This window comes from Acinonyx jubatus, chromosome A3 (genome assembly GCF_027475565.1).
Source record: "Acinonyx jubatus isolate Ajub_Pintada_27869175 chromosome A3, VMU_Ajub_asm_v1.0, whole genome shotgun sequence".
NCBI classification, from domain to species: domain Eukaryota; kingdom Metazoa; phylum Chordata; class Mammalia; order Carnivora; family Felidae; genus Acinonyx; species Acinonyx jubatus.
Genome location: NC_069388.1, coordinates 84573294 through 84598907, shown reverse-complemented (window position 1 = coordinate 84598907; position 25614 = coordinate 84573294). Strand labels below are relative to the sequence as shown.

General features: G+C 41.9%; 1 protein-coding gene and 1 long non-coding RNA gene across 6 annotated transcripts in view; one reads left to right on the top strand and one right to left on the bottom strand.

The window, feature by feature from the left end:
• ANTXR1 (ANTXR cell adhesion molecule 1) overlaps nt 1-25614 on the bottom strand; it is a 256734-nt gene that overhangs the window by 152278 nt on the left and 78842 nt on the right. For all 5 annotated transcript variants that reach the window (XM_015063982.3, XM_053200700.1, XM_027072303.2 and 2 more), the window contains exons 10-12: nt 21010-21108; nt 2377-2446; nt 807-885 (exon numbers count right to left, since the gene is read on the bottom strand). In XM_015063982.3, the coding sequence (XP_014919468.3) occupies nt 807-885; nt 2377-2446; nt 21010-21108 (248 nt within the window). The remainder of the gene's footprint in view (nt 1-806; nt 886-2376; nt 2447-21009; nt 21109-25614) is intronic.
• Nucleotides 1-25614, top strand: part of LOC128311219 (uncharacterized) — a 213548-nt gene that overhangs the window by 157293 nt on the left and 30641 nt on the right. The gene's annotated exons all lie outside the window — the stretch shown is intronic.

The window sequence follows — 25614 nt, the reverse complement described above, 5'->3', positions numbered from 1 at the left end:
ATCTGATGGGCTGAGCTCTGACATACTGACAGTGGGAGGGAGCAGCTGCACTGACGCAAGGGTTCCCACCCATGGTCACACACAAGAACCTTCCCAGGAGGCCTTGCAACCACCAAAGCTAGGGCCCACTCCAGACTTGGCTTCAATTGTTCTGGCATGAGTCTGGGGGCATCATAATTTTTTTTTTTTAAGTCTTCCAGGTGATTTTATATGTAGCCAGAAAAAAAACCACCCGCCATTAAGGATCCAGAGAAGGAGTGTCTGAAGAGTTGGTGGAATACAATCCCACTCGTGCCTCACAATCCCCTTGGCATAGCCCCCACCCTGCTCCATCAATTTTCCATTTTCTCCAGGATTATTTCCACCATCATAATAACAAGCTGCAATTTCTCCCATTCTAAACAAGACTCTCCTTATACTCCACATTGCCCTTTAGTTACTGCCCTATTGCCCTGCTTCCTTTTAGAGAAAAACTCCCTAAGATGTGCTTTCTGTGTGTGCCATCCGATTTCTTTCTGCACAATTCCTCCTAGACACAGTCTACCCAGATATCTCCCGTCACTACTGCACAGACAATGGCCCTATCTTACCATCCAGACATGCAGGTGTGTTCAGCTCTCACCCTTGCTCAGAGATGAGGAACCTGGAGAAGCCCAGCACAGGCATTCCCGATACCCTCTGGGGTCCAGCCTACAGCTGGCCCTGCGGAGCTGGGATCAAAGCTCAGTGAACAGAATGCAGAACTGGAAACTTCCCAGGGAAATGAGAATGACAATAAAGCCTTCAGGAAAGGGAAAGTGACTTACACAGCGTGTGGTGGTGATGATGACAGAACTGGAGATGAAAGAGAGACCATCGTTCATGCTGACCTGAAGCGCTGCTTTCCTGCAATGACAAAGGAGCCAGAGATGCTCAGCAAGGTGTACAAAGAGCAGGGGCCCATGAGCTGACACTGAGGTCTCCTGTAAGCCCTGCTCCTCACTACCCAGGGGAAAGACTGTGGTCTCTTCCCCTGGGGCCTGTAAAATGTAGAGGAAGTCTCTAGGGTCCATCGACTGTAACCTTCTAGAGACGTCAGGATACCCTTGGCTAGTGTATCAAGGCATTGCATTCAGCCCTTCTTACGTTGCAACAAATTGCATTGAATGGGAAAAGCCTGCTGCCATTTAATTTACCTGTCACATTGTCATAGGAAGAAGTGTTCCCCAAAGATGGCTCAAGTCTATGGGGATAAGCTTGTCACGCTGTAAACTTAATGTTCTGTTGTTATTATTGGGGCTATCAGTAACTGATTCTGACGAGGGGGTTTGTGACCATCCTGGCAAACTCACGGAGGTACAGCAGTAGATGAGTTACCTTCCACCCACCTTCCATCTCTGTGAGACTCACTGAAACCTGAGCTTGCATTTTGCTTGTACTTGGCCATATGGACACAGGGTTAGTTGGTGGAATCAGTGGACTTGGAGACCAGTGTTAGGCAACCAGAGTTGGAGGCTTTACCATTAGAACAAATGATCAAAAGCAGAATTTAGATGAAAATGTTTAGTATTGTTTCCTCAAGACCACCATTCTATCTTCAGCCTGTTGTAGACATGTTTACAGAGAAATGAGTTTGTGTTCTCTGACAAACACAGCTTCTCTGCTTCCCCACATAGTTCTTTTCTTGCTTAGGGTACTAATTGTCTTCCTTCTGTTGAATATTTTCATCACACTTCACCACCACCTATTATAATAGCACCGCCATGGAATTTCTCCCCATAAATTAGTTCACAGAACCTTGTGCAGTCTGGGTGAACACCCAATGTCCTGCAGAGGCTCAGAGGAAGGAGCACTGAGCTTGGCCTCAGAAGGTCTGAAGCTGAAGTCTTCAACCAGCTCTGGACCCACTTAGCCCCTTTGAGCTTCCTTTCTGAGCTTCCGTATCTCTAAGGAGGAGATAATCATCTAGCAGGGAAATTACGATGACGGGGCAAGGTAAAGTTTGTGAGAGGGAAGTGTGAGAGCTTTCTAGAAATGTAGTTGCGTGAGACACACCTTTATTCAAATCTAGACAGTCCCACTACTGCAGTGTGACCTTGGGCAAACTACTTAAATTCTACTTAAATTCTCTCAGCCATAGATTCCACATCTGTAAAACTGGGATGACGTGAGTACCTGGTTCTTTGGGAACTTGGGAGGATAAAGTGAGATCCCCTTTGTGAAACATTTGTCCTGGTGCCCTGCTCACTGTAAACATGGGCACCATCATCATTACCTGGAAAGGTCTAGACAAAGACTGCATTATGACAATGAAGAGAGACGTTTTCTTCTCCCTCTGTCCCCTCTACCTTCTCTCTCCTCCCTGGCTGTGAGGTTCAGTTGCTGGTGGAAACTTACATGCCAACTTCTTTTAAGATAGGTGCTGGACACAGCAAATAAGTATCTTCCACAGTGAAGGGCTTCTCATCTGTAAAAAGGAAGTCACTGGATTAAGAGGAGTGAAGTGACTTTATAATTTCATATTCAGTGACTCCTAGAGACCGACTCCTGGGAGACACTAGAAAAGCAGTAACTATTTGAAATAGAAACTAGCCTTGAGCCATAAAATCCACTCAAGTGAACGCACTTACAGTCTCCTGCCAGAACACTAGTCTCTGACTTCATACATCCAGATGAGTTAATCAGGGAACAAATAGAAACTGAGCTCTTACCATAGACCAAGCATAACCAAGGGGAAACCAGAAGATACAAGACTGGTCCCCAGGGGAGCTTCAGGTCTGAGTCTAGTTTGAGAGAGAAGTCATATTCATGGAGAAGGTTTGCTGATGCAGCATTGTTTACAATAGCCAAGACATGGAAGCAAACAACTTAACTGTCCATCCGTGGATGAATGGCTAAAGAAAATGTGGCATATATATATATATATATATATATATATATATATAGTATAACACAATATATATATAGTATATATATATAATGTACATATATATAGTGTGTATATATATATATATATATCATTGTGTGTGCGTATATATATATATGCACACACACACACACACAAGATATATCATTCATTCATAAATAAAGTAAATCTTGCCATTTGTAACAACGTGGATGGACCTGGAGGGCATTATGCTAAGTGAAATACGTCAGATGAAGAAAGACAAATATCATATGATCTCACTTTTTTTGTTGAATCTAAAAAAGAAAAAAAATGAACTCATAGATTCAGAGAACAGATTGGTTGTTGTCAGGGTGGGGGTGGGGGTGGGGGATGGGCGAAATGGGAGAAGGTGGTCAGAAGGTACAAACTTCCAGTTACCAAATAAATCATAAGGATGTAATATACAGCATGGTGACTATAGTTAACAATACTATACTGCATATTTGAACGTTGCTAAGATAGCAAATCTTAAAAGGTCTCATCACAAGAAAAAACTTGTAGCTATGTATGGTGATGGATGTTAACTAGATTTATTGTGGTGATCATTTCGCCTTCTACACAAATATTGAATCACTCTGTTGTATATCTGAAACTAACATAAACCTATTTATCAATTGTATCTCAATTTTTTAAAAAAGAAAAAGTTTGCTGACATATTAGAAGTGGCTAAGCCAAAATATCATTTGACTTCAGAAGACAGAGAGCTCCCTTTAGGTGGGTGATGTGGTGAGGCGACAGGAAACACAAAACCTGAGATGTACTTTGGTGAAGAGAATGGCAAGAGGAATTGCATGAGTAAAGGCAGAGCACAAACAAGACATATGCCAGGGTAGGAGGGAAGTAGGATTTGAAAAGATCAGTATAGGAAGAAGTTTGAGTGAGACTGAGGAATTTGGACATAAGTCTATTAGCCACGAAGAGATCTTTGGAGACTTTGGGAGAAAAACTTGAAGTGATGATTTTGGAAGTTTCAGCAGATGCAGCTGTGAAAGATGGATGAAAGTGGGGGGACACTAGAGGTGGGAAGTTCTTGCTCTTATTCTATGGGTTGACTGGGGAAATCTTAAGCAGGTTTCATCTTGAGCTCCTTAAAAATGTCATTGTGTCCCAGGTTCTGGGGCCAGAAGCAGGGCTGAGAAGTTACTGACTATAGTCAGTATATAGCACTTGTTCCTTCATGATGCAACATTTAAGAGTGCATGCTCTGTGCCAAGAATTGTGGTAGGACCTGTGGGTGAGATGGAGATGAATAAAATGAGTCCCTTTAATCAGCTGTGAATATGAATGCCTGCACTAGAAGACAGAAAGGAATACATGTATAATTGAAGGACAGTATTCTGCTATTGGCATGTTATGAAACTGATGTGTCTAATGACATTGGACTGTGGCAGACACGAAATGCTTGCCTGAGTGGGGATTAGGAAGCCTCGTGCCCTCCATGCCTGAGTTGAAGGAGCAGAGCCACCGGGGGTGGGAGTTAGAGGACACATCTGAGTGCTAAGCACTGTTTCTCCATGGAAGCAGGAAGAAGAGGATGGTCCGTTACAGTCTCCTCTGATGTCTAAGCAAATTTTCAAGTGGTGAAAAGTTCGGTTATTCCAAACCATTTATTAATTTATTCACACATGCATTCATTCATTCATTCTTTTGTTCATTCATTCGTTCAACAAATATTTATTAAAGACCTACTTTGAGCTAGAGACATAGGCTTTGAGAAGAGAAACATGGTCTCTGATTTAATGGATTTTATAGGAGCTGCAGGGGGGGATAGTTATTGAGTATTTTCATTTTTATTGAAAAATATATTCTTTTGAATGTCTTCCACATGTCAGGGCCTTGCAATGAACAAAACAGATGAAAGCACCTCGCTTAAGGAGCTGACATGCTAGTAACTACACAAGTTACTATTTCATTATAATTGTGGTGAGCGCAAAGAAAGAGAAAGAAGGTCAGGAAATGCTTCCCAGAGGAGAAGCCATATAAGCTAACACCCATTGTCAGGTGAAGAGGACATGGAGTGAGGCAGGAAGCCCTGCAAAGGTCCTGGGGCAGGAAGGAGCCTTTTAGCTTTGAATGCTAAAAGGAGGTCAACAAGGCTGCTGAAGTTGAGTGAGACAGTGATTCAAAATGAGGCTAGAAAAGGCAGCAGGGCCAGATGATCAAGGCCTTGTGGGCCATGGTGGGGTGACGGGAAGGTACTGGAGGTCCCTCCTCATATTTAGAACTAGCATTCACAGATTGCAGAATGTTGCTGGGGCAGTGGAGGCATGTTGAATGGAATTATGAAGCTTTATGGTGACAGTGGTGGATCATACAATCCTGAACTGAGCATTTTTATTTTCAAGGTGTTTCCCAGTCTCTGGTGACAATAATGGCAGTGAGACTCTCCCAGGGCATCCTGTGTGTCGGTGTTCTCTGTGCACTTTGAGCGTGCTACATAATCGAATTTATAACCTGCTAGCTGTGCTCCCAGGAAAGAATATTCTTCCCTTTATTTTATTTTATTTTATTTTATTTTATTTATTTATTTTATTGATTTTTTTAATTAAAAAATGTTTATTTTTGAGACAGAGAGAGAGAGTAAGTGGCATAGGACAAAGAGAGAGAGGGAGACACAGGCTCTGAGCTGTCTGCACAGAGCCCCACGCAGGGCTCGAACCCACAACCTGTGAGATCATGACCTCAGCCGAAGTCGGACACTCAACCGACTAAGCCACTCAGGCGCCACACTTCCCTTCATTTTAAAGGTGAGGAACAGACATAGAGAGGTGAAGAAACTTGCCCAACATTACCGAGGGGAGCTTGGATCCACACCTAGGCAGTCTGGCTGTCACCTCTTGATAAGAGCCATGCGTTATCACCTTCTACACGACCTTGTGAACTGAGACAAGGCAAGGGCATTGGGCGCATTTCCCAGATGCAAAATGGAGGCTCAGAGAGGCAACAGTGACCCATGGTTGCACAGCAAGTCAGAGGCAAAGCCGGGACTAGATGTGAATTCTCCATTATTCTTCCCTTGCCAAGAGCCTCTCCATTCCAGGAAAGGCTTATATTAGACAATAAACCAAACTCAGGACAGGCATGGCTGACTAGAAACTGTATTTATTTTCTCTTGGCCATGGCTTATCCTGCTTCACATGCACTAGTAATACCTGGGAGTGCAGATCCCTGCCCATGGAGCCACGGGGTAGCCACAGAGTGGCCACAGGAGGCCTCGTGACTCTTGGCTGCATTCTGTGGGAAGAGCTGGTCACACAGAATGGGCATCCAAGTCAGAGACACAAGGGAGGCTCCGGGCCCAGTATGCCCATGTGGCTATTAGTGCCCAAGCCACTTCTAGAGCTTTCTCTGAACAGCTCCTTCCCTGCCCTCCATCCCACTGGAAGGGGGTGAGAGGACAAGACTGGCCTAGGTCAATCAGTTGGTTCTTTTCCCCTCCCTTCATTTTCCTTTCCTGCTTAGGAGACCAAATATTTCTGGAGCGAAGCAGAGGAAAACCTCACTGGGAGGACTGAGGACACTTTGCTGAGGCTGTGGTGCAGCCTTAACACTGCCTTCTGTCAGTTTATCAGCCTCTGTGCCTGTGGGCCTGCTCTGGGGAGCTGGCATCTTCTGCTCTGAGAGGGATTGTTTGATTTGGAGCCTGTTTTCACTTTACCACAAAAATGAGTGACTTTTTTTTCTCTCTTTCTCTCTCTCTTTCTAAACAAAGAAGGGCCATTTGGTTTCCATAACGCAGATCATCTGACTTCTTCCTGGAACGTCCTCTTGGGAAGCAGGGCACAAAGCCTTCCCCCTCGGCTGAGCCACGTTTGGCGCAGGGACCCTGCCAACCTTGCCGCCACTTCTTCCAAAGCCAGTGGTATTTATGGGGCCATAATCCACCCCAAGGACGACTGAGTCCCAGCTCCTCTGTCCAGTGGGCAGCCATTTCACTGTTCGTTAGCATTGAGTGGGCAGGGGAGTGGAGACCAGGACCTAGGAGACCAGCGCTTGGCTTGTTGGCAACAGGGGGAGAGAATTAGGGAGGGGTGGGAGTTTGAAACCAGAAGTTAAGGGAATTTTTAGATGATCTGTAAATATAAATTTCCTTGCCTTTTACCAAAGATATTTCAGAGTTCAGTGCATACACTCAACATAGGTTAATCTAAAACACTTGCTTATAAGAGTCTAATAATAGAACAGAAGCTTGATTTAAACCCAGGTTTGAGGATCAATGAGTATCATTATACCAAATTGCCAAACACCCAAGGCTTGAGAGCTGGGCATCCCTGAAGATGAGTACAGAGGGCACAGAGGGGGGCAGAGCGCACACACACACACACACACACACACACACACACACACATATCTATATTCTCACAAATGTGTATATCCACTACATCTAAATCCATATTTATATATTTATTCTGATTCTGTCTGACACGATACTCATGGCCTCATTTGACGTTATTATTATTCATTATTTACAATTTGGGAAACTGGCTCAGAGAGGTTAGTTAATTGAATCAGTGTTGCACCACTAGTACATGTCAGGGCTGAAATTCAAACCCAGGTTTTGTTGAAATGATTTACCCAAGGTCAACCCAGCTAGTTTTTTACAGATGTAATTTAAACTAGTTAGCCATCTTACATTGTCATAATGTCACAGCTAATTTTGTGATACAGCTAGCCTGAAGTATACTAGGAGCTAAGTCTTTTTATACCTGACCACTTTGGAGGCAAATGGTCAAGATGCTCCATGGGTGAGGCTGGATAATAGTAGGAGGCATGTCTTCTATGAGAGGGGAACAGGAATTGAAAAGCTCTGTGGTAAGTTTCAGGTACCTTTTGAGAGACAGTGATCTACTGTAATGAACCCATGTTCCAGAATCATACACTCAAATATGTACACTCCCAGGTTTTGACCTTGGATCAATGTAATTCTTTTCAGACGATTGAAGGAATTCCCAGAATTCTTCCCTGGCATTGGTGACTATCTAATGGATTTGAGATAAAACCAGGATTAAAATTCATTAGTTAATTCAAACACCAATCACAGTGAATCCTTTTACAGGCTGATTAAATAATTCAAATGCTTTTCAAGCCTTGGCAATCTTTTCTCGATATAAATATTTATTTCTGGCCAACAGCACAAGAAAAACCTTTAGCCTTATCAGGGAGAGCTTGTTGAAACCCTCCAAAAGCTGATGTAAGCTCCAAAGTAGAGTTTACATTCCTACTGTTACAAAATAATGAAAGTTAGGGGACTAAATGAGCTCACTCTGCTCTTTCTCCCAATCTCCACTGGGTCTAGAGAGCATTTCATGGCATTCTTGAGCCAAGCATAACTGTTCAGCACCAAATTATCAGCTGGTTTGGGAATGTGTCTGAATGGAGAATAGACAGGCTGGAGTTAGGCTGGATGTTTCTACCTTCTCACTGAATTCTCAAGTAACCGGCTTTTTAAAAAGTTAAGTTTTTAAAATACTGTGCAAAAACCTGAAATAAACTGATATTCAGCAGGACTCCAAGTTGGTGCAATTCAAAGCATCTGGGTTGAGCTTTCTGGAGCCCCAGCCAGAAAGGAGGTGGTTGATTGCCCTCTTGGGGCTCCTGCGATGATAATTCACAAACACGGGGATCTTACTGCCAAGCTTAATGGAACCCACTGCTTAGAGTGAAAGGAGATTAATATTTTTTGGGCATGTACTACATGTCAGGCCCTGGGTGGGGAGGTTTTCATAAACGGGTGAGATAACAAGCCTATGGATTTTTTGATGAAAGACATTACACAGTAAACTACATTAGGGGCCAGAGCAGAGATTTTGAAAGTGGAAGAGTGGCTTCTACTTGGAGAGACTGACCAGGGGTTCTGAGGTCAGAGCAATGAGAAACAAGAGTCAAAACAGAATGGGAAGAGATGGTAGTGAAGCGCAGGTGGGTGGGACTAAGTTGGGAATAATCCTCAGAACATAGCGCATCCACTGGCATGTCCTCTCATGCCCGGCTGAAGCCAGAGGAGTACCTTGAATGTTGCAGAACTGAGTTGGCCACCATCTTTTGCCTCAGGCATGACCCACATCTACCTACCCCTTCCCTAGCCTGGAATTGTTGCAAGGTTTCCTTGGAAGCCCTCAGTGGCTACTACTATGAGCTCAGGCAAAGAGCTTGGCCCACAGATCCCAGATAAATCCCGTGCACCTACGTGTAACTATTTTACCAGTTCTTGTAGGTTATGGGTATCCAGGATATGTCTTTTAGTTTCCCTCCCTCTTCTCTGGGGCAGGTTGCACTAGGATGGAGAAATAATGAGCACATGAAGAGCCAAGGCTCAGTTCCATCACCGCTTTGCCACCCACTGCCTAGGTCACCCTATCTGCAACCCAGAGTTCTCGCCTATCAGATGGGAATCATAGTCATTTCATACGTTGTTGTAAATTTGAATGAAATGATATGATTAAATGCTCAACACTTAATAAGCACTTGCATGTCAACTATTATTACTAAAGTGAGGTACCACTAGGCTCCTTCTCTGAGGCACCTGTACAACACAAGATGTGAATGCGTGCGCAAACTGAGTATGTCTTATAACTTATCTACCAGCTTGTGTCAGGGCTATATGGTAAAGGCGTGACGAGAGGAAAGTCATCTATCCAAATAGGATGTGTGGACATGTATATAATGCAGTGGTTCTCTGATGGGGTGATTTTGTACCTCAGGAGACAACTGGCAATGTCTGAGACAGTTCTGGTTGCCAGACTGGGGGAGAAGTGATATTGGCATTTAGTGAGTAGAGACCAGAGATGGTGCTAAATATCCTGTACTTCACAGGGCATCCTTCTTTCCCTCCACAAAGAATTATCTGGCCCCATAGTACCAAGGTAAGAAATCCTGGTATAATGTCTATCATGGCTTTATATATCTATTTTGCCTATTATAGAGGGTCCTTTAGGTATTACTGGATGGTTCACAGCCCCCAGGGTACTGTTAGAATGTCCAGACAAGTTCAGAGGTGTCATAAAGTGATGGACAGAGGAGGGAGTAGCAAGACACTTGGTTGGGGTAGGGACCAGTGCCTCCATGCAGGCTTTCATAGGTCCAGATTTTCCTGGTGGTAGGTAGGTGGGATAGCACCTGAGCCACTCTGCTTGGTGGGGCTTTATAATTGAAATGGGGGCACTCCAGAAGCGGGGCTTAGATTGCTGCCCAAGGTTCTAAGCTGCTGTGAGTGGGAAGGCTGTAGAGTCCGAACACCTTATCTATAAATAGCAATATAGGACTCAGAGCTGAGTGCAGTCTTAGAAGAAAATGAAGTGTCATCCTGGTCACTGTGTACATGAGGATCAAGATTACATCATGGCCCCAGAAAGAGAGGAAGTAAATAGCAAGGGACCATGAGTCCATTCCCAGAGGAGTGCGGGGATGGGATCCAACAGCCTTGCTGGCCTCCAGATTGCCTTTTTTGGGCTTATACATTCCCCAGTCCCACACATGCTTATGACCTCTGTGGTCCTAGGCTCATCAGCTTTTGGAACTGGTCGTTGGCACAATTAGTTTGATTTCTCGGGATGTAAATTATTTCCTGCTCATATTTTTCTGCTATTTTTATTAATTATAAAAGTAATACATGTTTAGTGATAGAAGACTCAGAAGAAGAGTGAGAGAAGTGAGAAGTGAGAAGTCTGAGATATACAGATAAGTTTACAAAGAAGAAATGAAAACCTTTGGTAATCCTAACTTCCAGTGACAAACACTGTTAATGCTTTGGGATATACTATTCCAGAATTGCTTTCTATGCGTATCATTTCTTGCATAATTGGGATCATAGTACCCATAATGTGGTATCTGGCACTCATCTTCATCTGAAGTTAAAAGGGGCAGTCTGGGTTATTGCAAGAAAACTAAATGAAAGTAACGGAGCCCAGGACTCTTGCAAAATATTTTGTCCTCTCAATAAATCTACACCAAAAAAGTTCTTGACTGGTTGGCGTTTATAAAATTTACAAATTATCTTCTAAGCGAAGCACCAACCTTTAAAAACTGAGGTCAGAGCAAGTGGTGCACTCAGGACAGCTATAATTTACTAAGAGTAAATGTATTTTTGAAAGCTTTGTTTTCACTTGGTTGGAGACAGTTCAGGCTTCATGCACAAGGTGTGTGTCTCCAGACACACAAACTCTTGCAGCTGTGCCCAATTAGGTTCGGGAGGGTTTTACCTTTGGAATTGGTATTGAGGGGCAAGTCTACCAAAATGGCTAGAGCCCTCCATGCAGTCATGACTATTAATTATGGCAAATGTGGACTGCTTTTCAAGAACACAAACCTATATAGAAACTCAAAGAAGAGGTGGGAAGGAGACCCCAGGCACACATATGAATAATAGTGGGTGCCAGCAAGCTGCTGCAGTGTGCATGCTGGGGGCAGGAGCTGAATGGCATGGGGAAGAGGTCCACAGAGAACATTCCTTTTCTTCCTTTCCCTTAGCTGCCCCCAACTTTTCCTCTAGATGGGTGTTGGGCAAATATTTAAAGAATGTCATTTGGAAGGTGGCATGGATTGTTAGCCTGCCTGGGGTTCTCACAAGTCTGGCCCAGCTCTGTGTTTGCCACCTTCTCTTCCCCCGTTGTGTTGAAGTGTCAGAGGAGCAGTGTTCTGTGAGAACAAGCAGCGTTCATGAAAGTCCAGCCATCTGGTGCAGAAGTCGAGGGCGCCAACTTTCCCCAGCAGGATAGGCAGGGCTGGGGCAATGACTGTCTCAGGAAGTTCACAAGCAATTCTCTCCTCTAGGCATGCCTCAAAAGAAGTGCACTGCACGCTAAGTCCATGTGTAGCTTACAATTTTCGCTCGGAGGCAACTGCCCACGTGGTAGAGCAGGGGCACTGTCAAGGGTGAGTCTATCAGGCGCTGCTGTAGCTAACTTTGGGCTGTGTCAACTCACCCCAGCAAGAAGGTCTTTTGCCCCAGAATGAAAATCTTTACCACCTAGTTACCCTCCAGTAGCAACTCCTCCTTTATTTCTACTCCATCCGAGATTACTGGGGCTTTTGTCTGACCAAGCAAAACTCCAGTAAATTTCCACTTATCTACATTTTTGTTTGGACCTTAAAGATGGGAACACCCACTAATACAGTCTTGGCAGGAGCCACTTCAAAATGACTGGCAAAGCCAGTCATTCTGAAAGTGGGAGCAAGAGGGAAACACTGCCAGATAACACAAAACTCCGGACGTTCAAGAAAGAGAGGCCTGTCAGGGAATCGGAAGATGTGCTTTACCTGTGAACATACAGTCAGCTGCACACACTGACATGCTGAAGCCTGGGTTCTTCCTTCCCCGGTCCAGGGCTTTTTTTCTTGAACCTGGGTTCGAGTCTTGGCTCCCTACTAATGTGCTCTGTGACCTTGGCCAAGTAGCTAAATCTCTCTGAGCTGAGGTTTCCTGTCTACAAAATGTGGGGGAGTCATGGGAATCAGCACCTCCCAATCAGGTATACATCAGAGTTATGTGGGCATTTGGGATCAGGGGACCCAAGGATCTGTGGGGATCCTCGTTTTGGAAGCAAAGTAAAGAAGTAGCCAAAAGCCTCTGGATCACCCAAGGGTCCAAATTGCTTCTACCTCTGGCCATCTGGTTGACCTTGGGCACTTCTGAGTTTTCATGTCCTACTTAGCAAAAAGCAATACACATAACTCACCCCTCACTGGGGGGCTGTGAGGACGGAATGAGATAGTACAGTGAATGCACAGGGCCCAGCAATCAATTGCTGCTGTCACTTAGATGAAGGTCTCTGGAGAGTCTGATGTGCAGCCTGATTTGGCATCACGAGAGGAGATCCTCCTTTATGTTACACAAAGTGACATTCCACCATCCTCATATGACAGCAACCCCCCAGGGACGCATCCACCTTGCACTAAGTACCTTTGACCAACAGATGCAATACTCTAACCAGTGAGAAGGGAAACTTTGGGAAGTTAATATTCTCTTTCCCTCTGTCTTCCCTCCCCATCTGCCACCATAGGTGCACATCAATGATCTCCTTAGGGTGCCCACTGCAGCCCCACGGCCCAGATGTTTTCTAAGATGAAGTATAGCTTCTGGATAATTGGACAGATTTTAAAAAACAAACACACTGGAACTTCTGCATTTGAGTGAGTGTTGTCTCTCGTCCCCTTGGGAAGCTGAGCCCCTCTTTGGAACTCTTAGAACTGTCTCCATGACCAATGTTCAGTTTGAAAAAAATATCTCCAAAGGAGGAAAAGTTTTATCCTTTGAGTGTGAACAAAAGGGAAATCAGAGCCATGTGTAGTGAATAAGATTGGAGATCAAGCTGGGAAATAATATTTTGTATCAAAAAGTAAGTGTGCCTACAAAACCAGGAAACTGATTTCTCACATGGCCTAGAAGTTGAATTTTAGTGAGTTTGTTAAAAATCAGTCTCTTTGTTTATAGTCCTACTTCCTACGTCACCACACAGCACCGGGATGGTCTAGGTTGTTTTTCATTATTGCATCAATAAAAGCCCCCTTTTTAATTTACTGTTTATTAAAGTGGATCATTTCTCAGCTCATATCCCAGTGTCTCCTTTTTAGCATTCTGATCTCTCTGCAAATGGATTTCCCGTTGAAAGTGGATCTTTTCTTGGCACAATATGCTGAATCCTGGAGTAGGAAAAAGTGCAGCCAGAATAAATAAAGTTTGTGTGAAGATTTCCAAGATATTTTCTTGGACAGGAGTGAGTTCAGCCTGGTGATTGGAGAGCTAAAGATGTGTGCTAGGCCTAAATAATTAAGAAGAATTTTAAAATTAAATTTTAAACAACTGTTGTGGATTTTTTTCTTGTTACATAAGAGACACACTGTAGAAAACTTAGAAAACAGAAAAAATTAACAGTGTTCTCATTCAGAGGTAATTACCGTTAACATTTTGATGTGTTTTCAAGTCTCTTTCTGTATATAAATGTATGTGCCTAAAACAGAAATAACATGGAGGTATTGTTCTGTAACTTTTGTAACTATATTATTAACATTTTCCCAGGTCAGCCTTCCTTCCAGTTCTTCCTTTCTCCCTCCCTCCTTCCCTTCCCTCCCTCCCTCCCTCCCTTTTTTCTTCTCTCCCTCCTCCTCTTCCTCTTTCTTCTTCTTATCCTTCTCTGCTGCCTCCGCCTTCTTCTCTCTCTCTCTCTTTTTCTCTTTTTCCTTTTGCTATCATAAGTAGTATCAGGACGAACATCTTGTACCCAAGTCCTTGTAAACATTCCCAATCATTTCTTCTTGATGAAGTTGAAAGGGAAATTCTGGGTCAAAAATGTATAAAAGGAGTTGCTTCATTTTAAGAGTTACCTTCTAAAAGATTTAGTGGTGTCTCACCAATGATGAGTGAAAACACCTGTTCCTCTATATTTTTGCTAATACCAGGCATTGTATTTTTGTTAATCTTTGCCAGGTTGATAGATTATTTCAATTTGGTTATTTCTTTTGGTTATGGTAAGCGTTTTCCATATGCTTCCTGACCACTATGGTTCTTGTAAATTTCCTTTTCATATCTTTTACCCAGAGGTGTGCTTACTTTTTTGTTTTTTGTTTTTTTATTGATTTTAAAAGCAGTCTATATATTAAGGTTATTGACCCTTTGTGTGTTATATGCCCCACAGAGACTTTGGTAGTTTTCTTTTTTCCTTTAGATTTTGAGGGAGAGGGAACAGAAACATAAAAAAAAGATATGTACTCAAACTATTAAAATTTCCCTTTATTCTATCTCCCCTCCAAGCCTTAAAAAGCCTCTCCCTACTAGAAAATTATGTAAATATTTATTTTCTTTTCCTTCTAAAACTTTTATAGTTTCATGTTCACATTAAAATTTTTCATCTGGAATTTGTTTAGATGTAAGGTGTGAGATAAAAATCTAACTGAATTGTTTTTCCAAGTGGTTAGCCAGTTGCCTCAACACCATTTTGGGGGAATAATCCATTCCTTTCCTGCTGATTGTAAAGGTCACTTTATTTTATACTAAATTCACATAAGTGTTTGGCTCTGTTTATGGACTTTGTTTCCTGCTCCAATGCTCAGTTTGCCTTTTGTGGCACCAGTTTATACATCATTTCAATTACTGCAGTTCTTTTATACATCTTAAAATCAACAAGGGCAGGTTTCCACATTTTTCTTGGCCATTCTTGAATGTTTATTCTTCCATATAAACTTTAGAATTATTTTGTTAACTTAAAAAGTCCCATTGGAATTTTCATTGAGATTGTTTTAAAAGTAAATATTAATTTGAAGACAATTGATGTCTTCACAATACTCATTTGCTGCCCTATTTAATGATTAAATAAGAATTTAATAATAAAAGTGATAATCATAATTATTAATTAATACCAGCAGCCAACATTGACCGACTGCTTTCTGTGTGCAAGGCCCTGTTCTAAGCCCTATTTCCCACATTTAAACCTCAAAGCAATCCATGAGAGGTGCGGTTACTGCTATCCTCATTTTACAGAGAGAGAGACTGAGGCATGGAGATGTTAAATACCTCGCCATGGTCACATTGGCTTAGGCCAGGATTCTTTTCCTGGGTGGTTTGGTTCCAGTGCCTGTGCATGAGTCTGTACTGTTTCTCCATTTATTTACACTTTCTTCCTGCCCCTCACCAACTTTTGTGATTTTCTTCCTCTATATCTTCACAAGTTTGGTTATATTAGTTGTTACTAAATTTTTTATGTTGTGGCTCTATTTCTCCTGGGATGCATTCTAACTGATTATTACTGAACTCTGGAAAAGCTATTGATTACTATAAGGAAGGTATTTATTTTGAAATCATCCAGTTATTAAACTAGTCTAGTGGTTTATTGATTTTTTTTTAGTTTTTCAGAAGAATACAACCATCATTTTAAAGTAAGGATGTTTGGACCTCTTTCCTGTACTGACACCTGTCGCTAGTTTTCTTGTGTTCTCGTGATACCTATGGCATTGCCCAGTGACTACTGGTTAGTGATAACAGTCACTAGCCACGTGACTACTGACACAAGTTTAAATTTCATTGAAGTTAAATGGAATTAAAACTTGAGTTCCTCCATCGCATTAGCCACATTTCAAGTCCCCAGTGGCCACATGTGGCCTGTGGCGACCATTTAGCTACCATTTTAGAACATTTACAACATCACAGAAAGTTCTACTGGACAGCTGCTAGAACTTTCACATCCACATTAAATAATAATGGTGAAACGGGTTGTCCTGCTTTTTTCTTCCCAACTATAAATACCTCTACATAGTGATTTACTATGAAATGATGTTGAGTTTTGAATTCAAATATCTAGATATATTTTTTTATTATGCTGAAGAAGTTTGACCCTATTCCTAGTTTTGTAAAACCACATATTTTTAAATTTTGGAGTGGATAATGAATTTTCATATCTTCTTGGCATGAAAAAGTTTTTCTCTGTGAGAGACAAATTCCCACTCATCCTTCAAAATTGTCTTACCGATTCTGGTTCTTCTTAGATACATCATTGGATTTTGTCAGTATTTTATTAGATGTTTGTCATTAACGAGCTTGATCCTCAAATATTCTCTACCTCTAGTGTCTTTGTCCAATTTTTAAAAAAATGAAGATTATATAATTATTATAAAATGAGTTAAGATGCTTTTTCTCTATTTTTTGTATGTTTTAGATATGGGTCGTCTGTCCCTTAAAGTCTTGTAGAACTTGGGTAAAACAAATCTGGCTTCAGTGCTTTGGCTGGATTTTCTTGTCTCTCTCTTCCAGTTCATGCATTTCATCTTCACCTGTGTCTAATCACACTGCTAAATTCATACATTAAGTTGTATTACAGTGAATACATTTTTTCAGCTCTATAATTTATACTAGGTTCTTTGCAGTTCTGCCTTTGTTGAACATTCTTCCCCTTTGGTCTAAGCAATCCCTTTACATACTTCAAATGTGTTTATTTATATTCTCTTTCAAATTGTTCTCCAGTCCGTTTTTCTTGCCTGTTCTCTTGTTTCTTCCATCCAACTTCATATGTTTGCATTTGGTGCTGTGAGCCCTACCTCAGAGGGGGTTGTTGGCTGCAGGAGTGCTGGAGGTTGGACTAGCTGTGCATTGCCATGGCCAGGGACACAGGGATCAGAATGATCATGGACACATTTTGGGGTTTGTGCCCTGACTTGGTGTTTCTGTATCATGTGAGTAGTATAATATCTTACCTTTATTCCTTTGCTTATTTGAGTCACTGAGAAACTTTTCCAGTCTTAGTTAACGTACAGTACAGCCCCTTAGAGCTGGATTTCTGCAGGGGCGCTCTGCTCTTGCCCACTGCCTTGCACAGGCTGATGTTCTATGTCTGCATCAGCATTGGGATCACAGCCTTCAGAACACTAGGACTGGACCTTCCATGGCTTTGCTTCCTGCTTAGATTTTGCATTCCCTTCTTTTTGTTTCCTATACCTGAGGGTTTCCTTCTTTTGAGCAGGGCCATACATTATGATTTTTAAAATCATATTTCATCCAGAATTTCTGGATCTATTATATTAAAAAAATTTAATGTTTATTTTTGAGACAGAGAGAAACAGAGCATGAGTGGGGAGGGGCAGAGAGAGAGGGAGACACAGAATCTGAAGCAGGCTCCAGGCTCTGAGCTGTCAGCACAGAACCTGACATGGGGCTCGAACCCATGAACCACGAGATCATGACCTGAGCTGAAGTTGGAAGCTTAACCGACTGAGCCACCCAGGCGCCCCTGGATCTATTATATTGAATGCAAGTCCAGAAATTGTTTTAGATTTCTAAGTGGTTGATTTATTTATTTTATTTTTAAGCAAAAGCAAAGAAAGTGGGAGAGAAGTAGCTATTAACCTATGATTTTTATTTTCTGGTTATGTTTATCATCAAAGACCATATTTAAATAACTTCTACTTTTTGGCATTACTATGTTGGCATTTTATTTGTGTCAGTGCCATAAATGTTTAAGGATATTCATAGCCATTTAAAAACATATCTATATATCTTCTCTCTATCTTTAATTTTGTATTATTCATTCAAAGACTTGGAAAGTCATGTTAGCATCTCCCACTATAAATATAATTTTTCAGTTTGTTCTTTTCTGTTTAACAGTTTGGCTTCATATGATCTGCTCTTGTGTTATTTGTGGAGGACTCCAGGGCCTGAATCATGTTTGAATTAGCTGGAGTCACAACATCCCTAGCTTCATTACTGAGCCATCAATTAATCTTTTTCTGATCAATAATGGCATTGTGTCCTCTTTCTGTTACAAAAGGTAATGCAGCATTTAGGAAAAAATCTTGAAAGAGGAAATGCATACTGTAAAAATGAAAATGGGTAACATTTTAAAACTTGGGATATAGAGATAGGAAAGGAGAATGGGAAAAGTGAAGGGGTCTAAATTTGTTTTATTTCACAGAGGTGACTCAATAGAGACTGTTACATTCATAAGGTTGAGAGAAGAATGCAGATTTGACTATGTTGCATTTTAAAATTTATTTATCTTTTCTGTCCACTGTAGTTTCTTGTTCATATTCTTTACTGAATGGACATGAGCAGGTGAACTAATATATGAAGGACAATTTTTTTTTTTAATTCTAACATTTTCCCCTTGGAATGCTTTTTAAAAACATTTTTATGTTTATTTATTTTTGAGAGAGAGAAAGAGAGACAGAGACAGAACATGAGTGGGGGAAGGGCAGAGAGAGAGGGAGACACAGAATCTGAAACAGGCTCCAGGCTCTGAGCTGTCAGCACAGAGCCGGACGCGGGGCTTCAACCCACAAGCTGTGAGATCGTGACCTGAGCCGAAGTCAGTCGCTCAACTGACTGAACCATCCAGGCGCCCCCTCCCCCTTGGAATGTTTCTAATAATCATATGTTTGAGCTTGGGAATGTTGCTTGTGGGATGAAATATGGTTGAGTCACTGCCCTCCTCTGCTCCAAACTGGTAGCACTGTGCAGCAAGCACAATTAGGCTTGTGGCCTCAGCCAAATCCCTACTGCTATGGCCTTTATTTGTCTTGAATATGAATGAGATGGAAAGCCTGTGCAGGTGTTTACAAGGATATATTAGAAAAGGAAGGGAAGAAGGGGAAAGAGAATGAGCTGGGTTTCCCAAGAAAGAAAATTTCCTGGACAAGCTGGAAAAACAGGCCTTCAGAATATCACTCTACAAATCCAAAGTAAATTTGCATTTCATGTTATGCTAACATAGCATCTCTGTCTAACCTTTCAGGCAACAGCAACACTACACCCCATTTCCATCCATCTTATAGAAGGGCTGGGTCTGAAGGCTCACTTGTGTGTGAAACCTTCTTTGAAGGCTTGATGTCTTGGAGGTTAACCCTCAAGAGTTTCTGATCTTAGTTAGATTTGAGATTTTGGCTAAGAAGAGAGGGAATGTGTACTTGAGCAACATCACAGTTGAAAGGGGAGAAAAAGGAAGAACTCAGTAGAGAGCACACATTTAACTTTCACACTATGGCTATTCAGGGACTTTTCAAAATGTTTTCAAATAGCATGTACTTTTTAGATATGTGAGAGCATTTCAAGGCAAGTATCAAGAAAACTAACTGAATGTTTCAAATGTTTGGAACTATTCCAAGGCCAGGAATTCCAGATGTTTGTAAGGAAGCCATTGCCTATCTCTGTTTAAATATTTAAGTGGGTTTTAAGATGTTAAGGAGGAAAAAAAAATATCCCTCAATTCTTCCTTTTTATTTTGATTATTATTATTTTTTATTTTATAGAGAGAGCATGACCAGGGGAGAAGGGCAAAGGGGGGGGAGGAGAGAGAGAGAGAGAGAATCTTTTTTTTTTAACGTTTATTTATTTTTGAGACAGAGAGAGACAGAGCATGAATGGGGGAGGGTCAGAGAGAGGGAAACACAGAATCTGAAACAGGCTCCAGGCTCTGAGCTGTCAGCACAGAGCCCGACGCAGGGCTTGATCTCACGGACCGTGAGATCATGACCTGAGCCGAAGTCGACTGCTTAACCGACTGAGCCACCCAGGCGCCGAGAGAGAGAGAGAGAGAGAGAGAGAGAGAGAGAGAGAATCTTAAGCAGGCTCCAGGCTCACTGTGGAACCTGACGTGGGGCTTGATCTCACCACCCTGGGATCATGACCTGAGCCAAAATCAAGAGGTGGATGCTCAAGGTCAAGCCAAAATCAAGAGGTGGACTGAGCCACCCAGGCACCCCCAATTCTTCATTTTTAAAAGCAGAATAGCACCTGTGCTATAAGGCTATCAGGTCGACACTAGAGCCACTGCTGAGTCAGTAAACATGTGTCTGTCCATACTCCTTGATCTTTCTACCTCTTAGAGCTATTGTGGCAAAAAGATGTGAAGCATTTAAAAGGACATAGCATTATACAAAATGCAGTGTATTATTACCATTTATCACTGTAGATACTGAATCAATAATTATCTGTGTGATGGATGCCAGATGTGAATAATAACCAGGGCTCCTGGCCATCTGTCCTCTCTATAACCAGACTTCCCCACCTCTCCTGGACAGCTACATGAATCACACATGTCTTTAAATTAAGAACTTGCCTGCTACAAATGTCTTGTAACAGTGCCAGTGTTATGATAATTCATTGTTCGCATGAAATGCCCTTAGTTTTACTTCCGTATTCCTGTATTTCATGTCAGGTATTCACCATGATGAGAGTTTCTTGGCTACTCCAGACAAGAATCATCCAGATTGGAAAGACTTCCAGAATCTACACATGCAAGCCTAACAGTTTGGCTTTTTGGTTTATTCAGAATTAATGAATTTCGACCATCTATTTTTCACTCTTGACAGCACCTAGTACTTTGTTCAGGAACATCAAGCTTCCCAAGCTCTAACCAAGAAGCACCGGCATGGCCACCAAAGAGGGAGTAGCTTAGCATAGATGTCAGTGGACTGAGAAACAAGTGCCCTGCTGCCTTTCCTGATGGGACACCTTAGGGGCTACCTATGCCTTTGCGGGACGCCTCTCTGGCGGGGAAGGCCCTTCTCTGTGCGGTCCCCTGTGGGAGGCCGTGCTGGCAGATGGAGAGCTAGGAAACCCTTCCCCGAAGCCGGCTGAAGAAACCCACAAGTCTGCGAGAACTTACTGAGCGTGACTGACTCGTTGATCTTGAAGCTGCAGAGGACCCTGTCCACGTTTCGGGCATGCCGGAAGCCGTTTCCTCTCACAACCACTTGGAATGATTCTGAAAGGAGGAAGGACAAGCCATGTCATCTGACTGCAGACCGTTAACCTTAAGTTTGCCATCTGCCCTGATGCAGGGCATTTGTTAACTGTTTCACCAGGCTTAAAATATTAGGAAGTTGGTTCAGGTTGGAAACCTAAAGCAGCCACGAGGGTGCCTTTTTACCACTTGCTTACCACATCTGTCTCACCAGGTGCACATGGGGAAGGTGTATGATTTCTTGCTTTAAATTCCTGCCTTCTTGCCTTTGCCTTCTTCCTCCTACTGGAATGCTCTCCTCCCCGCTTCTCTGTCCCTTCAAATCATACCTATCTCTCAAGTCCTGGCAGCTTAAGAAACTGTGATCTCTGCAGCTGGGGTGGGGGCACAGAGGAGGGGGCCCTCCACCTCTCCTCCAATCAACTCAGCATTTCTTGTGTCTGTTTTACATACTGGATTCCCTTGAAAGGCTTTCTTTAGAGCCCAAGGTGCCTCAAATTTTTTGAAAACCACTGCCTTATGGCATTCACGGTCCGTTCTGAACGATGTGGCAGGTGATTATGTAACTGTCAGGTAGTGTCTTTTCTTCCACAACTAGCAAAATGGTACATTAGGTCAGGAATTATTTGATGCTGCTTCAGGTCCTCCTGTCTCTACTGGGCACACCTAGGATTATGTAGGAATAGTTATACTTAGCGACAAATTAGAATCTTGCTTATCTAGTGGTCATTGTCCAGCCTTATCTGCTTGAACCGACTTTGGCCCTTCAGTGTAGTGCTTGCTTTTCTCTATATAGAAAGAATATATTTTGCAGGTCTCTGGCCCTGCCTATCAATTTCACATTGGCATAATGCATGTAGAACTCATGTAGGTTGAGAAAATTCTTATGAAGTAAAAATCATGATCCTTTATGATAGTGTTACAAAAAGAAAAAAACAGCTAATATGTTAACTAAATATTTAGAAATATTTGCATAAGTTTGATAGTAACTAATAGTCCATGCTCTTCTTTCTTTCTTCCTTCCTTCCTTTCTTTCTTTCTTTCTTTTTTTGTCATTCTTTTGTGTATAAAAATTGGGGCTTAGGGGGTGCCTGGGTGGCTCAGTCAGTTAAGCATACGAGTCTTGGTTTCGGCTCAGGTCACGATCTCACAGGTTTGTGGGTTCAAGCCCCGCATTGGGCTCTGAGCTGACAGCACAGAGCCTCCTTGGGATTCTCTCTCTGCCCCTCCCCTGCTCGCTTTCTGTCTGTCTCTCAAAATAAATAAACTTTAAAAATGTGTGATATATGAAAAAGAAATAGACTAAAAGTCAGAGGAAAATGCAATATTTGTGAAAGTGGATCTTGAACGGTAAATTGCTGTACAAAATGGACATTTTTGTTGGAGGAAGAAGGGGGTTAGAGAACTAGCATAGGGATCACTCCCAGACTTAATAAATGTCATGAGTGAAAGTCCCCTTCATTCCCAGGAGGCTAATTTAAAGATCGTGTTTGCCAAGATAATAATACTGGATGCTAATCGCACCCTCACTGTGTGCCAAGCCCTGTGATAAGCCTTGTATATGTCCAATGTCATTTCAGCCTCACCACAGTCAAGAGAGGTACGAATGAGAAAACTGATCTTAGTGAGGTTAAGTAGTTGGTCCCACATCACAGGCTAGCAGCTGTCAGGGGTGAGCCGGAATCCTGGTGTGTCAGGCAGGCATCAAATGCCATCCCCCCAGGACTCAGCCATTAGGCTGAAAAGGATCTTCATTGTCTTGTGACCTATGATCAGCTTCAAAACTGAAGTTGTGATTTTTAAAAAGTTTGTTTCATTTTCGTTTTAGACGGGTGTGCTGTTTTGCAGAAAAGTGGGACTGGCCTGGATAGGGAGGCAAGAAATTAAAACCCAAGCAAGAGAACCCAGAGGCACCACATGGCCACAAAGAGTACAAGTTAGAACAGAATGCTTTGTAGAAGTAAAAAGGACCTTAATGATAAGAAAATTGAGATTCTGACATTTTAAATGACTTGCCCAAGGTCGTGTGATTTGTAAGCAGCAAAACTGGAACTCTATCCAAGTGTTCACTGCTTTAGTATTGAACTATGGTAATTAAGGTCATGGGCAAATGGTTTTTCAGGACCACAAGTCCTATGAATACTAAGAATTTACATATGCATCTTTATGCAATTGCTAAGTTTAGAAGGATGGACTTGATTTTCTCTAGATGTCTGCCGGGCATGTGACTGATGACGCAGTTACTTCAATGAGCATTCTATTAAGTGTCAAACATTGTGGAAGAATCTTATTGTATCTCCTTTACTCATTTAAGCCTATAGAAACCTATTCCTGTTTTTTATTTTGAACGTTAGACATCCAGGAATCCTCAGTTGGACACTTTTGCTGATGCAAAATGTTTTCGGCCTCACTGCTGTGCTACTTCTCTTGTTTCCTCAAACATCAGTGGGAGACAAGACTCTGGAAATGCAGGCCACATGCCAAGCTCTCTTCTCTAACACGATGTTCTAGCATTACCAGTTCAGCTGCTGAGTCCTCTATAAAAAAGGCTGCCCACATGTCTGCTTGGCCTGACCTCAGGGTGTTTAGAAAGAAAGACAGCCACGATCCATGACGTGGCGATGGTGGAAAGCGAACAACTTAACCTCCTCGGCCCCGGGGAGAAGATGGAGGAAATGATGCTCTGGGAACCACACCAGAGCAGAGGCATGCTGCCACCCTGCCGGGTATGGTTTCTGTGTTCGTGCGCACATTTGGTTTCCAGAAGGGCCCAAACATCTGCCCCTGCAGCCTGACTGGAATGTCAGCTCTTCACACATGCAAGTTATGTAACAAAACTCTGTCTCGCGAATCTGCCAGTAAGTGAGAACCGGGACAGATGATTTAAGTTCATTTATCCAGAGAGCCCCGAACCCACCTTTCACAATATGTACAGCCAAGTGTTTTTAGGCAATTTGCCTGTTGGGTAACTGCTCCTATAAGAAGTGCCTAGGGATTGTAGGGCTTTAGGGAGGAATTTCTAGTTGGAAATGATCTTTAATCTCATCTTTTAAGATATATATTCTTTAAGATATATGTTTATTATGATTCTTTCTTCACTTCATTCTCAATTATAATTTAAACTTCCTGAGAGTAGAGGCCATCATTCCTATTTCTTTAAAATTTTTGACTGTGCCTAATCCAGGGCTGAGCCAGTCTCAGTATTGAAAGAATAAATAAATGACACATCTTGGTACAGGAAGGGAATAAATAGGAAGGAAAAGATGGTCATTTATTCATGTACAGTCAGGTCTAATCCTGTTTGTTTTCTGAGGCTTAATAAGGTCAATGAATGAAGAGATGCTTGACACTATTAGTCATTAGGGAAATGCAGATCAAAGTCACAATGAGATATCACTCCATACTCACTATAATGGCTGTGATAAGAAGGATGGACAAAATCAAGCATTGGTGAGTGAATTAGAACACTTCTACCTTGCGTTGGGAATGCGAAATGGGGCACCTGCTCTGTGAAATAGTGTGGTGGCTCCTCAAAAAGGTAAACATAGAATTATCTTATGACCTAGAAATTTCACTCCTAGGTATGTACTCAAGAGAACTGAACGTGCATGTCTACACAAAAACGTGTACATGTATGTGCATAATGGCATTATTCATAATAGCAAAAAAGCAAAAACAATTCAAATGTTCATCAACTGATGCAGATGGTATTCATACAATGGAATATTATTCACCCATAAAAGGAATGAAGTTCTGACACATGCCATGACATGGATGAATCTTGAAAACATTATGCCAAATGAAAGAAGCCAGACGTCAAAGTCCACATAATGCATGATTCCATTCCATTTCATTTCCATATGAAAAGTTCAGCAAATCCATAGAGACAGAAACTCAACTGGCAGATGCCAGGGCTGGAGGGAAGGGAAATGGGGAGTGATTGCTTAATGGGTATAGGGTTTCTTTTTGGGGTGATGAAAATATTCTGGAATTAGATGGTGGTTACGGTTGTACAACTTTGTGTATATAACAAAAACCACTGGATTGCACTTTTTGAAAGGGTGAATTTTATAGTATGTGAATTATAGCTCAATTAAAAAAATAAAAAATAAAGTCCATGAATGGTTGGATAAACTTAATTTATTCTGTTTCCTCCCTTTGTTTCTTTTCCTTTCCTTTCCTTTCCTTTCCTTTCCTTTCCTTTCCTTCCCTTCCCTTCCCTTCCCTTCCCTTCCCTTCCCTTCCCTTTCTTTTCTTTCTTTTTGAAATGTGGAACACATAGTTTTGCGATGATCTCAGTAAAGATCACTTATTATTCACTATATTGAAAATGAGACATCTTTATATTCTCCATTTGCTCTGGTTGCCTAAGACTTGTGCAAAATTATTGCTACTGATATTTCACCTTGTGAGTTAGTCTGAATTTTCTTTCCTATTAGATGCTTAATGTGACATGAAACATAAATATAATAGAGACTGGTGTGTATGAAGTACCTTCTGATGTCTTAATTATTCTAGAACTTTCTG